Here is a 14,300-nt window from a genome sequence, read left to right as displayed (position 1 = left end):
CTTTAGACCCGGTTTAGACCCGGTTTAGACCCGCTTTAGACCCGCTTTAGTCCCGCTTTAGTCCCCGCTTTAGTCCCGCTTTAGTCCCGCTTTAGTCCCGCTTTAGACCCGCTTTAGTCCCGCTTTAGACCCGCTTTAGTCCCGCTTTAGACCCGCTTTAGACCCGCTTTAGACCCGCTTTAGTCCCGCTTTAGTCCCGCTTTAGTCCCGCTTTAGACCCGCTTTAGACCCGCTTTAGACCCGCTTTAGTCCCGCTTTAGACCCGCTTTAGTCCCGCTTTAGTCCCGCTTTAGTCCCGCTTTAGTCCCGCTTTAGTCCCGCTTTAGTCCCGCTTTAGTCCCGCTTTAGTCCCGCTTTAGTCCTGCTTTAGTCCCGCTTTAGTCCTGCTTTAGTCTTGTAAATAACGACTCACAGCCTTCAGCGCTCTACAGTTCTCACCTGTACCAGGGGAACACAAAGTTCTCCAGCACCAGCTCGAACACCTGCAGAAGAACAGAGGAGCACGTGAGACCCCTGACCTGTGACCCCTGACCTGTGACCCCTGACCTGTGACCCCACCTCTGCAATGGAAGAGTCCACTTTGGAGTGAACCTTCAGATCTAACCAGGGCTGATGGTTCTCTAAACGCAGCGTCGGCCTGAGGAACAAACAAAGTTAATGAACCGTATTAATCAACCATGTGAATGACCCGTGTTAATGAACCGTGTTAATCAACCGTGTTAATGACCCGTGTTAATGAACCGTGTTAATCAACCGTGTTAATGACCCGTGTTAATGAACCGTGTTAATCAACCGTGTTAATGACCCGTGTTAATGAACCGTGTTAATCAACCGTGTTAATGAACTGTGTTAATGAACCGTGTTAATCAACCGTGTTAATGACCCGTGTTAATGAACCGTGTTAATCAACCGTGTTAATGAACTGTGTTAATGAACCGTGTTAATCAACCGTGTTAATGACCCGCGTTAATCAACCGTGTGAATGACCCGTGTTAATGAACCGTGTTAATGAACTGTGTTAATGAACCGTGTTAATCAACCGTGTTAATGACCCGTGTTAATCAACCATGTGAATGACCCGTGTTAATGAACCGTGTTAATCAACCGTGTTAATGAACTGTGTTAATGAACCGTGTTAATCAACCGTGTTAATGACCCGTGTTAATGAACCGTGTTAATCAACCGTGTTAATGAACTGTGTTAATGAACCGTGTTAATCAACCGTGTTAATGACCCGTGTTAATCAACCGTGTGAATGACCCGTGTTAATGAACCGTGTTAATCAACCGTGTTAATGAACTGTGTTAATGAACCGTGTTAATCAACCGTGTGAATGACCCGTGTTAATGAACCGTGTTAATCAACCGTGTTAATGAACCGTGTTAATGAACCGTGTTAATGAACCGTGTTAATCAACCGTGTTAATGACCCGTGTTAATGAACCGTGTTAATCAACCGTGTTAATGAACTGTGTTAATGAACCGTGTTAATCAACCGTGTTAATGACCCGTGTTAATCAACCGTGTTAATGACCCGTGTTAATGACCCGTGTTAATCAACCGTGTTAATGACCCGTGTTATTGACCCTCGTTAATGACCCGCGTGAATGAACCGTGTTAATGACCCGTGTTATTGAACTGTGTTAATGAACTGTGTTAATCGACCCGTGTTAATGAACCGTGTGAATGACCCGCGTTAATGACCCGCGTTAATGACCTGTGTTATTGACCCGCGTTAATCAACCGTGTTAATGACCCGTGTTATTGACCCTCGTTAATGACCCGCGTGAATGAACCGTGTTAATGACCCGTGTTATTGAACTGTGTTAATGAACTGTGTTAATCGACCCGTGTTAATGAACCGTGTGAATGACCCGCGTTAATGACCCGCGTTAATGACCTGTGTTATTGACCCGCGTTAATCAACCGTGTTAATGACCCGTGTTAATGACCCGCGTTAATGACCTGTGTTATTGACCCGCGTTAATCAACCGTGTTAATGACCCGTGTTAATGACCCGTGTTATTGAACTGTGTTAATGAACTGTGTTAATCGACCCGTGTTAATGAACCGTGTGAATGACCCGCGTTAATGACCCGCGTTAATGACCTGTGTTATTGACCCGCGTTAATCAACCGTGTTAATGACCCGTGTTAATGACCCGTGTTAATGACCCGTGTGAATGACCCGCGTTAATGACCCGCGTTAATGACCCGTGTTATTGACCCTCGTTAATGACCCGCGTGAATGAACCGTGTTAATGACCCGTGTTATTGAACTGTGTTAATGAACTGTGTTAATCGACCCGTGTTAATGAACCGTGTGAATGACCCGCGTTAATGACCCGCGTTAATGACCTGTGTTATTGACCCGCGTTAATCAACCGTGTTAATGACCCGTGTTAATGACCCGCGTTAATGACCTGTGTTATTGACCCGCGTTAATGACCCGTGTTATTGAGCTGTGTTAATCGACCCGTGTTAATGAACCGTGTGAATGACCTGTGTTAATGACCCGTGTGAATGACCTGTGTTAATGACCTGTGTTAATGACCCGTGTTAATGACCCGTGTGAATGACCTGCAGGTCCCAACATACCGGTGTCTTTTGCACTTGTTCTTCCCACAAACGGCACAGCAGAGTCCAGACGGGAACAGCTCCGGCTCCTGACGCTGGCGAGAAACACACTTTAACACCAGCAGAGTCCAAAAGGTTCTGCTAAACTGGTCCTGGTTCTGTTTAATGGTTCTGGTTCTGCTAAACTGACCGTGTGTCGAGGTCTGGAGCAGAACCAAACGCTCGGCAGCAGAGTGTCTGGACTCAGGGAGCAGTAAAACGTGACAAGTCCAGCCAAGAACGACCAGAAGACCATCAGGACGTGGAGGTACCTGAGAAGAACCAAAAAGACCATAAGGCTGTGGAGGCACCTGAGAAGAACCAAAAAGACCATAAGGCTGTGGAGGCACCTGAGAAGAACCAAAAAGACCATAAGGCTGTGGAGGCACCTGAGAAGAACCAAAAAGACCATAAGGCTGTGGAGGCACATGAGAAGAACCTAAAAGACCATAAGGCTGTGGAGGCACCTGAGAAGAACCAAAAAGACCATAAGGCTGTGGAGGCACCTGAGAAGAACCAAAAAGACCATAAGGCTGTGGAGGCACCTGAGAAGAACCAAAAAGACCATAAGGCTGTGGAGGCACCTGAGAAGAACCAAAAAGACCATAAGGCTGTGGAGGCACATGAGAAGAACCTAAAAGACCATAAGGCTGTGGAGGCACCTGAGAAGAACCAAAAAGACCATAAGGCTGTGGAGGCACCTGAGAAGAACCAAAAAGACCATAAGGCTGTGGAGGCACCTGAGAAGAACCAAAAAGACCATAAGGCTGTGGAGGCACATGAGAAGAACCTAAAAGCCCATAAGGCTGTGGAGGTACATGAGAAGAACCTAAAAGACCATAAGGCTGTGGTGGTACCTGAGAAGAACCAAAAAGACCATAAGGCTGTGGAGGTACATGAGAAGAACCTAAAAGACCATAAGGCTGTTGAGGTACATGAGAATAACCTAAAAGACCATAAGGCTGTGGAGGTACATGAGAAGAACCTAAAAGACCATAAGGCTGTGGAGGTACATGAGAAGAACCTAAAAGACCATAAGGCTGTGGTGGTACCAGAGAAGAACCAAAAAGACCATAAGGCTGTGGAGGCACATGAGAAGAACCTAAAAGCCCATAAGGCTGTGGAGGTACATGAGAAGAACCCAAAAGACCATTAGGCTGTGGAGGTACCTGAGAAGAACCAAAAAGACCATAAGGCTGTTGAGGCACATGATAAGAACCTAAAAGCCCATAAGGCTGTGGAGGTACATGAGAAGAACCTAAAAGACCATAAGGCTGTGGAGGTACATGAGAAGAACCAAAAAGACCATAAGGCTGTGGAGGTACATGAGAAGAACCTAAAAGACCATAAGGCTGTGGAGGTACATGAGAAGAACCTAAAAGACCATAAGGCTGTGGAGGCACCTGAGAAGAACCAAAAAGACCATAAGGCTGTGGAGGCACCTGAGAAGAACCAAAAAGACCATAAGGCTGTGGAGGCACATGAGAAGAACCTAAAAGACCATAAGGCTGTGGAGGCACCTGAGAAGAACCAAAAAGACCATAAGGCTGTGGAGGCACCTGAGAAGAACCAAAAAGACCATAAGGCTGTGGAGGCACCTGAGAAGAACCAAAAAGACCATAAGGCTGTGGAGGCACATGAGAAGAACCTAAAAGCCCATAAGGCTGTGGAGGTACATGAGAAGAACCTAAAAGACCATAAGGCTGTGGTGGTACCTGAGAAGAACCAAAAAGACCATAAGGCTGTGGAGGTACATGAGAAGAACCTAAAAGACCATAAGGCTGTTGAGGTACATGAGAATAACCTAAAAGACCATAAGGCTGTGGAGGTACATGAGAAGAACCTAAAAGACCATAAGGCTGTGGAGGTACATGAGAAGAACCTAAAAGACCATAAGGCTGTGGTGGTACCAGAGAAGAACCAAAAAGACCATAAGGCTGTGGAGGCACATGAGAAGAACCTAAAAGCCCATAAGGCTGTGGAGGTACATGAGAAGAACCCAAAAGACCATAAGGCTGTGGAGGTACCTGAGAAGAACCAAAAAGACCATAAGGCTGTTGAGGCACATGATAAGAACCTAAAAGCCCATAAGGCTGTGGAGGTACATGAGAAGAACCAAAAAGACCATAAGGCTGTGGAGGTACATGAGAAGAACCTAAAAGACCATAAGGCTGTGGAGGTACATGAGAAGAACCAAAAAGACCATAAGGCTGTGGAGGTACATGAGAAGAACCTAAAAGACCATAAGGCTGTGGAGGTACATGAGAAGAACCTAAAAGACCATAAGGCTGTGGAGGTACATGAGAAGAACCAAAAAGACCATAAGGCTGTGGAGGTACATGAGAAGAACCCAAAAGACCATAAGGCTGTGGAGGTACCTGAGAAGAACCAAAAAGACCATAAGGCTGTTGAGGCACATGAGAAGAACCTAAAAGACCATAAGGCTGTGGAGGTACATGAGAAGAACCTAAAAGACCATAAGGCTGTGGAGGTACATGAGAAGAACCTAAAAGACCATAAGGCTGTGGAGGTACATGAGAAGAACCAAAAAGACCATAAGGCTGTGGAGGTACATGAGAAGAACCTAAAAGACCATAAGGCTGTGGAGGCACATGAGAAGAACCTAAAAGACCATAAGGCTGTGGAGGTACATGAGAAGAACCAAAAAGACCATAAGGCTGTGGAGGTACATGAGAAGAACCTAAAAGAAATGACACGGAGCAATCTGATTGGCTGCTGGGACGGTCACAGAACTGTTCTTGTACCTTTAGTTTGGCATCACATGTTTTAGAACTAAATCACATTTGATCTCTGCTGTTTCCACAGGGACTGACTGGGCTTTGGCTCCATCTACTGTCTGCAGAGGGTATTACACCACTTTTATAAAGCACTGCAGACCTTCCCCTGACCAGAGGCCCTCGTCTCCCCCTGTCTCCACCCTGACCAGAGACACTCGTCTCCCCCTGTCTCCACCCTGACCAGAGACACTCGTCTCCCCCTGTCTCCACCCTGACCAGAGACACTCGTCTCCCCCTGTCTCCACCCTGACCAGAGACACTCGTCTCCCCCTGTCTCCACCCTGACCAGAGGCTGTAATTCTCGGGGCGTGTCACCTGTTGAGCAGCAGGGTGAGTGTGAGCAGCGCCCCCATGAGGAAGCAGGAGAGAGGAAACTGCTGCGCCGCCTCCCGCAGCACGTCCAGCTTCAGAGCCTTTTCCAGCAGCTTCAGACGGACCAGCAGCCCAGCCATGGTTTAGGAGGACCTGGACACACAATGACACCATGAAGGCCATGGTTTAGGAGGACCTGGACACACAATGACACCATGAAGGCCATGGTTTAGGAGGACCTGGACACACAATGACACCATGAAGGCCATGGTTTAGGAGGACCTGGACACACAATGACACCATGAAGGCCATGGTTTAGGAGGACCTGGACACACAATGACACCATGAAGGCCATGGTTTAGGAGGACCTGGACACACAATGACACCATGAAGGCCATGGTTTAGGAGGACCTGGACACACAATGACACCATGAAGGCCATGGTTTAGGAGGACCTGGACACACAATGACACCATGAAGGCCATGGTTTAGGAGGACCTGGACACACAATGACACCATGAAGGCCATGGTTTAGGAGGACCTGGACACACAATGACACCATGAAGGCCATGGTTTAGGAGGACCTGGACACACAATGACACCATGAAGGCCATGGTTTAGGAGGACCTGGACACACAATGACACCATGAAGGCCATGGTTTAGGAGGACCTGGACACACAATGACACCATGAAGGCCATGGTTTAGGAGGACCTGGACACACAATGACACCATGAAGGCCATGGTTTAGGAGGACCTGGACACACAATGACACCATGAAGGCCATGGTTTAGGAGGACCTGGACACACAATGACACCATGAAGGCCATGGTTTAGGAGGACCTGGACACACAATGACACCATGAAGGCCATGAATTTTGACTCTGTTGTTCACAAAGTTCAAATACAAGAAATAAATGACACATTCAGTGTAACAATAAAAGTTTTGGTAATAAAAACACAAAATAATTATACACACACTTCCAGAACCGGGCCAGACCAGGACATACCGGACCAGAACAGGACATACCGGGCCAGACCAGGACATACCGGACCAGACCAGGACATACCGGACCAGAACAGGACATACCGGACCAGAACAGGACATACCGGACCAGACCAGGACATACCGGACCAGACCAGGACATACCGGACCAGAACAGGACATACCGGACCAGAACAGGACATACCGGACCAGACCAGGACATACCGGACCAGAACAGGACATACCGGACCAGAACAGGACATACCGGACCAGAACAGGACATACCGGACCAGACCAGGACATACCGGACCAGAACAGGACATACCGGACCAGACCAGGACATACCGGGACTAAAGCGCTTAGCGAGGCAGAATGCGGCCAAACCGCGGCTCAAACGCGCCTTTAAAGCCGAGAAAAGAGCTCCAAAGCCGGGTCCATCGTGAACGCGGCGCCACGGAGAGACTCGAGTACAAATAAAGTAAAGTAACGTGTACTTTTATACACTTTAGTCCAAGTTAAAGAGTTTTACAGCCGTAAACTGACAGAAGCAGTGTTTTTAATCCACACCGGAAACACGTCACATACTCGGACGCAACTTCCGCCAGAATATAATACTTTTTATCTATTTACTTTTAATCATCCTAAACACTGTATGTATAGACTTTTTAAAGTGTGGAGGATATTTTAAACTTAAAAGTTCATAGAAACATCTGATAATATCAGGAGCAAAGTTACATTTACAGCTTTGTCCTAAAAAGTCAAACAGCGATAAAAGTACACGAGCCAAAACTGAACTTCAAAGTAAAAATACATAAGGAGAAAACTACAGTAGTACCAGTTACTAATGTATTTTATATTTTTCATCATTCATTTGAACTCAAAGTAAATGGCGCTGGCTCTTCATAAAGTGCAGTTTAAAGAGCGAAACGTTTCAGAACTACAGCGTTAGAAACTGTCTAATGTTATTTTGAAAATCCTGCACTTCCTTAAAACAGGAAGAATACCAGTTCTATCCTATGGAGACGTGAGGAGCTGAAGGAGGAGGTGGTGAAGGAGATGGAGGAGGTGAAGGAGCTGGAGGAGGTGAAGGTGGTGGTGGTGAAGGAGCTGGAGGAGCTGGTGGTGAAGGAGCTGGAGGTGAAGGAGCTGAAGGAGGAGGTGGTGAAGGAGCTGGAGGTGAAGGAGCTGAAGGAGGAGGTGGTGAAGGAGCTGAAGGAGGTGAAGGAGCTGGAGGAGGTGAAGGTGGTGGTGGTGAAGGAGTTGGAGGAGGTGGTGGTGAAGGAGCTGGAGGTGAAGGAGCTGAAGGAGGAGGTGGTGAAGGAGATGGAGGAGGTGAAGGAGCTGGAGGAGGTGAAGGTGGTGAAGGAGATGGAGGAGGTGAAGGAGCTGGAGGAGGTGAAGGTGGTGGTGGTGAAGGAGCTGAAGGAGGTGGTGGTGAAGGAGCTGGAGGAGGTGGTGGTGAAGGAGCTGGAGGAGGTGAAGGAGCTGGAGGAGGTGAAGGTGGTGGTGGTGAAGGAGCTGAAGGAGGTGGTGGTGAAGGAGCTGGAGGAGGTGGTGGTGAAGGAGCTGGAGGTGAAGGAGCTGAAGGAGGAGGTGGTGAAGGAGCTGAAGGAGCTGGAGCTGAAGGAGCTGGAGGTGAAGGAGCTGAAGGAGGAGGTGGTGAAGGAGCTGAAGGAGCTGGTGGTGAAGGAGCTGGAGGTGAAGGAGCTGAAGGAGGAGGTGGTGAAGGAGCTGAAGGAGCTGGTGGTGAAGGAGCTGGAGGTGAAGGAGCTGAAGGAGGAGGTGGTGAAGGAGCTGAAGGAGGAGGTGGTGAAGGAGCTGAAGGAGCTGGTGGTGAAGGAGCTGGAGGTGAAGGAGCTGAAGGAGCTGGAGGTGAAGGAGCTGAAGGAGGAGGTGGTGAAGGAGCTGAAGGAGCTGGTGGTGAAGGAGCTGGAGGTGAAGGAGCTGAAGGAGGAGGTGGTGAAGGAGCTGAAGGAGGAGGTGGTGAAGGAGATGGAGGAGGTGAAGGAGCTGGAGGAGGTGAAGGTGGTGAAGGAGCTGGAGGTGAAGGAGCTGAAGGAGGAGGTGGTGAAGGAGATGGAGGAGGTGAAGGAGCTGAAGGAGGAGGTGGTGAAGGAGATGGAGGTGGTGAAGGAGCTGAAGGAGGAGGTGGTGAAGGAGGAGGTGGTGAAGGAGGTGGAGGAGGTGAAGGAGCTGAAGGAGGAGGTGGTGAAGGAGCTGGAGGTGAAGGAGCTGAAGGAGGAGGTGGTGAAGGAGGAGGTGGTGAAGGAGGTGGAGGAGGTGGAGGAGGTGGTGGAGGAGGTGCAGCTCCGCCGATGCTTCTTCTGTGATTTAAGCTTTTTTTTGAAGCTCGTGTCGAGTTTGTCGTTTGTAAAAGTTAAATTTAAAAACATTTGTTAAATTCTATTGAAACTCATGAAAAACGTCAGTGACAAAAGTGTCGTCACTTTTATTGTGAAAAGAGCAAATGCATTTGTTTTTATTCTATAAATAACTCTTTACATTTATTCAATGAAAGATTTTATGTATTAAAAAAGCATCAAAAACAAGTCTGTGTCAAAAACTTTATTAGAAAAATAAGTTTTGTCTCTGTACAATATAAAACAGTTTACGAGATGTAAAAACACTCTCGTTAGCAAAATAAAACATTTGAGCTTCAAAATAAAACATTTGAGCTTCAAAATAAAACATTTGAGCTTCAAAATAAAACATTTGAGCTTCAAAATAAAGTCCATAAGCGTTAGATTAAACACAAATGTTGCTAAAGAAACAGAAGTTTAGAGACGTTCAGGTCGTTTCACATGATTCTGAAAAGATGAAATGGTTTTGACCAATTTAAAAAACATCTACAAAGTTAAAACAGGTCAAAGCTTTAGATTTTCTGCTAAATCCACTTTGTTTAAAATGTTATTTAAAAAAACAGATTCAAAAGATTTACAAAATCATATTTTACAAGTTTAATTAAAACATTTAGATATTCAAGGGTGAAAAGCACAGACCAGATCCAGGACCAGATCCAGGACCAGATCCAGGACCAGATCCAGGACCAGATCCAGGACCAGATCAAGGACCAGATCAAGGACCAGATCCAGGACCAGATCAAGGACCAGATCAAGGACCAGATCCAGGACCAGATCAAGGACCAGATCAAGGACCAGATCCAGGACCAGATCAAGGACCAGATCAAGGACCAGATCCAGGACCAGATCCAGGTCCAGATCCAGGACCAGATCCAGGACCAGATCAAGGACCAGATCCAGGTCCAGATCCAGGACCAGATCAAGGACCAGATCAAGGACCAGATCCAGGACCAGATCCAAGACCAGATCCAAGACCAGATCCAGGACCAGATCCAGGACCAGATCAAGGACCAGATCCAGGACCAGATCAAGGACCAGATCCAGGACCAGATCAAGGACCAGATCAAGGACCAGATCCAGGACCAGATCCAGGACCAGATCCAGGACCAGATCCAGGACCAGATCAAGGACCAGATCCAGGACCAGATCCAGGACCAGATCAAGGACCAGATCAAGGACCAGATCCAGGTCCAGATCCAGGACCAGATCAAGGACCAGATCAAGGACCAGATCCAGGTCCAGATCCAGGACCAGATCAAGGACCAGATCAAGGACCAGATCCAGGACCAGATCCAAGACCAGATCCAGGACCAGATCAAGGACCAGATCCAGGACCAGATCAAGGACCAGATCCAGGACCAGATCCAGGACCAGATCCAGGACCAGATCCAGGACCAGATCCAAGACCAGATCAAGGACCAGATCCAAGACCAGATCCAGGACCAGATCCAGGACCAGATCAAGGACCAGATCCAGGACCAGATCCAGGACCAGATCCAAGACCAGATCCAAGACCAGATCCAGGACCAGATCAAGGACCAGATCCAGGACCAGATCAAGGACCAGATCCAGGACCAGATCCAGGACCAGATCCAGGACCAGATCCAAGACCAGATCAAGGACCAGATCCAAGACCAGATCCAGGACCAGATCCAGGACCAGATCAAGGACCAGATCCAGGACCAGATCAAGGACCAGATCAAGGACCAGATCAAGGACCAGATCAAGGACCAGATCCAGGACCAGATCCAGGACCAGATCCAGGACCAGATCAAGGACCAGATCAAGGACCAGATCCAGGACCAGATCCAGGACCAGATCCAGGTCCAGATCCAGGACCAGATCAAGGACCAGATCAAGGACCAGGTCCAGATCCAGGACCAGATCCAGGACCAGATCCAGGACCAGATCCAGGACCAGATCCAGGACCAGATCCAAGACCAGATCCAAGACCAGATCAAGGACCAGATCCAAGACCAGATCCAGGACCAGATCAAGGACCAGATCCAGGACCAGATCCAGGACCAGATCCAGGACCAGATCCAGGACCAGATCCAGGACCAGATCAAGGACCAGATCAAGGACCAGATCCAGGTCCAGATCCAGGACCAGATCAAGGACCAGATCAAGGACCAGATCCAGGACCAGATCCAGGTCCAGGTCCAGATCCAGGACCAGATCCAGGACCAGATCCAGGACCAGATCCAAGACCAGATCAAGGACCAGATCCAAGACCAGATCCAGGACCAGATCAAGGACCAGATCCAAGACCAGATCAAGGACCAGATCCAAGACCAGATCCAGGACCAGATCAAGGACCAGATCAAGGACCAGATCCAGGACCAGATCCAGATCCAGGTCCAGATCCAGGACCAGATCAAGGACCAGATCAAGGACCAGATCAAGGACCAGATCCAGATCCAGATCCAAGACCAGATCCAGATCCATCCCAGTTCGTCTCAGGAGTCAAAGTTACGACTCATTTGTGAAACTCTCGAAGCCGATTTCATCTTGAATTCTCTCAAAGTTATAAAGGTCAAACTTGAGACGCTTCAGCTCAAAGTGAAACGCAGTAAATGCTTATGACATCTGAAAGTCCTTCTTGTTTTGTTGAAAATACTTTTCTAACTGGACGTGTTTCTCTCAGACTAGGTTCAGTCAAACCCGACCCACCCGGGCCGGTCAAACCCGACCCACCCCCCGAGCCACCCGGGCCGGTCAAACCCGACCCACCCGGGCCGGTCAAACCCGACCCACCCCCCGAGCCACCCGGGCCGGTCAAACCCGACCCACCCCCCGAGCCACCCGGGCGGTTCACACTGAGGACTGGAAGACGTTTGGATGGTTTGAGTGAAATGTTCAGAACCAGGGACAGCTCCAGGTGAAGCAGTGGCAGAGTGGTTAACCTCAGGGAACCAGCTACAAACGAGACACTTTTGTTCTTCAACTGAGAAAAAACAAGTCACAAATTTAACTGATTTAATCATTTTATTCAACTTAGTTGGATTAGAGTCTGAACAGACTTTAAACACGTTTAAACACATAACGGCGTAAACGTGAAGCTGACGTGTTTCATTGAGGCTTCGGGATAAAAGCTCCAGACTCAGAACTATCGGACATGTTTTTGGAGCAGACGATAAACTCTGGGACTCGAACCCAAAACCCTCCCGCTGTGGGGTGAGGGCTAACCACTCTGCCACGTTTGGGACGCACTTCACTGAGGTAGAGCGACCGTAAAGGAGCGCTCGCCGGGGGCCGACGCTCGTCTCCCTTTGGCCCGCGGAGTCAGGTGACCTTACCCCTGGTCCAATAGCGTGCCGGTGTGGGAGGAGCCACGTGGAGGAGGAGCTTCATGAGGAGTCTTCAGGGCAGGAGGAGGGCACAGCCGAGTCCTGCTATAGCCAGTGACAAAACACACAATTAGAACAACGACCAACACGAGAGCAAAGACAGAAGGAGCAGAACATGCAGAGGAGCAGGAGGAGGAGCAGGAGGAGCAAGAGAGGAGCAGGAGGAGGAGCAGGAGCAGAAGGAGGAGCAGGAGAAGAGCAGGAGGAAGAGAGGAGCAGGAGGAGAAGAGCAGGAGGAGAAGGAGCAGGAGGAGATGAGAAGAGCAGAAGGGCAGGAGGAGAAGGGCAGGAGGAGAAGGGCAGGAGGAGAAGAGCAGGAGGAGAAGGGCAGGAGGAGAAGGGCAGGAGGAGAAGAGCAGGAGGAGAAGAGCAGGAGGAGAAGAGCAGGAGGAGAAGAGCAGGAGGAGAAGAGCAGGAGGAGAAGGGCAGGAGGAGAAGAGCAGGAGGAGAAGAGCAGGAGGAGAAGAGCAGGAGGAGAAGGGCAGGAGGAGAAGAGCAGGAGGAGAAGAGCAGGAGGAGAAGGGCAGGAGGAGAAGAGCAGGAGGAGAAGGGCAGGAGGAGAAGAGCAGGAGGAGAAGAGCAGGAGGAAGAGAGGAGCAGGAGGAGAAGAGGAACAGGAGGAGCAGGAGAAGAGCAGGAGGAGAAGGGCAGGAGGAGAAGGGCAGGAGGAGAAGAGCAGGAGGAGAAGGGCAGGAGGAGAAGGGCAGGAGGAGAAGAGCAGGAGCAGGAGAAGAGCAGGAGCAGGAGAAGAGCAGGAGGAGAAGGGCAGGAGGAGAAGAGCAGGAGGAGAAGGGCAGGAGGAGAAGGGCAGGAGGAGAAGAGCAGGAGGAGAAGGGCAGGAGGAGAAGGGCAGGAGGAGAAGAGCAGGAGGAGAAGAGCAGGAGGAGAAGAGCAGGAGGAGAAGAGCAGGAGGAGAAGAGCAGGAGGAGAAGAGCAGGAGGAGAAGGGCAGGAGGAGAAGAGCAGGAGGAGAAGAGCAGGAGGAGAAGGGCAGGAGGAGAAGGGCAGGAGGAGAAGAGCAGGAGCAGGAGAAGAGCAGGAGCAGGAGAAGAGCAGGAGGAGAAGGGCAGGAGGAGAAGAGCAGGAGGAGAAGGGCAGGAGGAGAAGGGCAGGAGGAGAAGAGCAGGAGGAGAAGGGCAGGAGGAGAAGGGCAGGAGGAGAAGAGCAGGAGGAGAAGAGCAGGAGGAGAAGAGCAGGAGGAGAAGAGCAGGAGGAGAAGAGCAGGAGGAGAAGGGCAGGAGGAGAAGAGCAGGAGGAGAAGAGCAGGAGGAGAAGAGCAGGAGGAGAAGGGCAGGAGGAGAAGGGCAGGAGGAGAGATCACAGAGCAGAACATGCAGAAGCAGAAGCAGAAGCAGATGTTCTCAGACGCTCGAAATCACTTTCATTCCTCCAAAAATAATGTTTCAATGATGAATATTTGACTCTCAAATGAAAGGTTCAGGAAACACTTTAGGAGAGTCTTAAACCCTTTAGGAGAGTCTTAAACCCTTTAGAGGAGTCTTAAACCCTTTAGGAGAGTCTTAAACCCTTTAGAGGAGTCTTAAACCCTTTAGAGGAGTCTTAAACCCTTTAGGGGAGTCTTAAACCCTTTAGGAGAGTCTTAAACCCTTTAGGAGAGTCTTAAACCCTTTAGAGGAGTCTTAAACCCTTTAGAGGAGTCTTAAACCCTTTAGAAGAGTGTTTTAACCCCGTGAGCGTCCGAGAACAGCTGCAGGACAGTTATGGGGATGAAACATGCAGATTAGTCCAGTTCTGGCTCATCTTCTGGAACTCAAACTAAAGCGACTACAACTCGATCGTTTGGGACCAAATGCTCTGTCTGGTTTTGATGGACAGATGGACACTGCAGAGGACACATGCAGGACACACTGCAGAGGACACATG

The 14,300-nt window shown here is 49.3% G+C and overlaps 1 protein-coding gene across 1 annotated transcript in view; it reads right to left on the bottom strand.

The window, feature by feature from the left end:
* LOC140372539 (sorting nexin-14-like) overlaps positions 1-5,872 on the bottom strand; it is a 57,407-nt gene extending 51,535 nt beyond the window's left edge. Inside the window, exons 1-5 of the mRNA XM_072459671.1 lie at positions 5,728-5,872; positions 2,766-2,886; positions 2,597-2,670; positions 559-637; positions 439-482 (exon numbers count right to left, since the gene is read on the bottom strand). Coding sequence (XP_072315772.1) covers positions 439-482; positions 559-637; positions 2,597-2,670; positions 2,766-2,886; positions 5,728-5,864 — 455 coding nt within the window. The 5' untranslated portion in view covers positions 5,865-5,872. The remainder of the gene's footprint in view (positions 1-438; positions 483-558; positions 638-2,596; positions 2,671-2,765; positions 2,887-5,727) is intronic.
* Positions 5,873-14,300: the final 8,428 nt, after the last annotated feature.

This window comes from Eucyclogobius newberryi, unplaced genomic scaffold (genome assembly GCF_026437365.1).
Source record: "Eucyclogobius newberryi isolate DKJ021-1_F unplaced genomic scaffold, fEucNew1.0.hap1 SCAF_248, whole genome shotgun sequence".
Classification (NCBI taxonomy): Eukaryota; Metazoa; Chordata; class Actinopteri; order Gobiiformes; family Gobiidae; genus Eucyclogobius; species Eucyclogobius newberryi.
The sequence above is the reverse complement of the archived record's forward strand: the minus strand, read 5'-3'. Positions and strand labels throughout refer to the sequence as shown.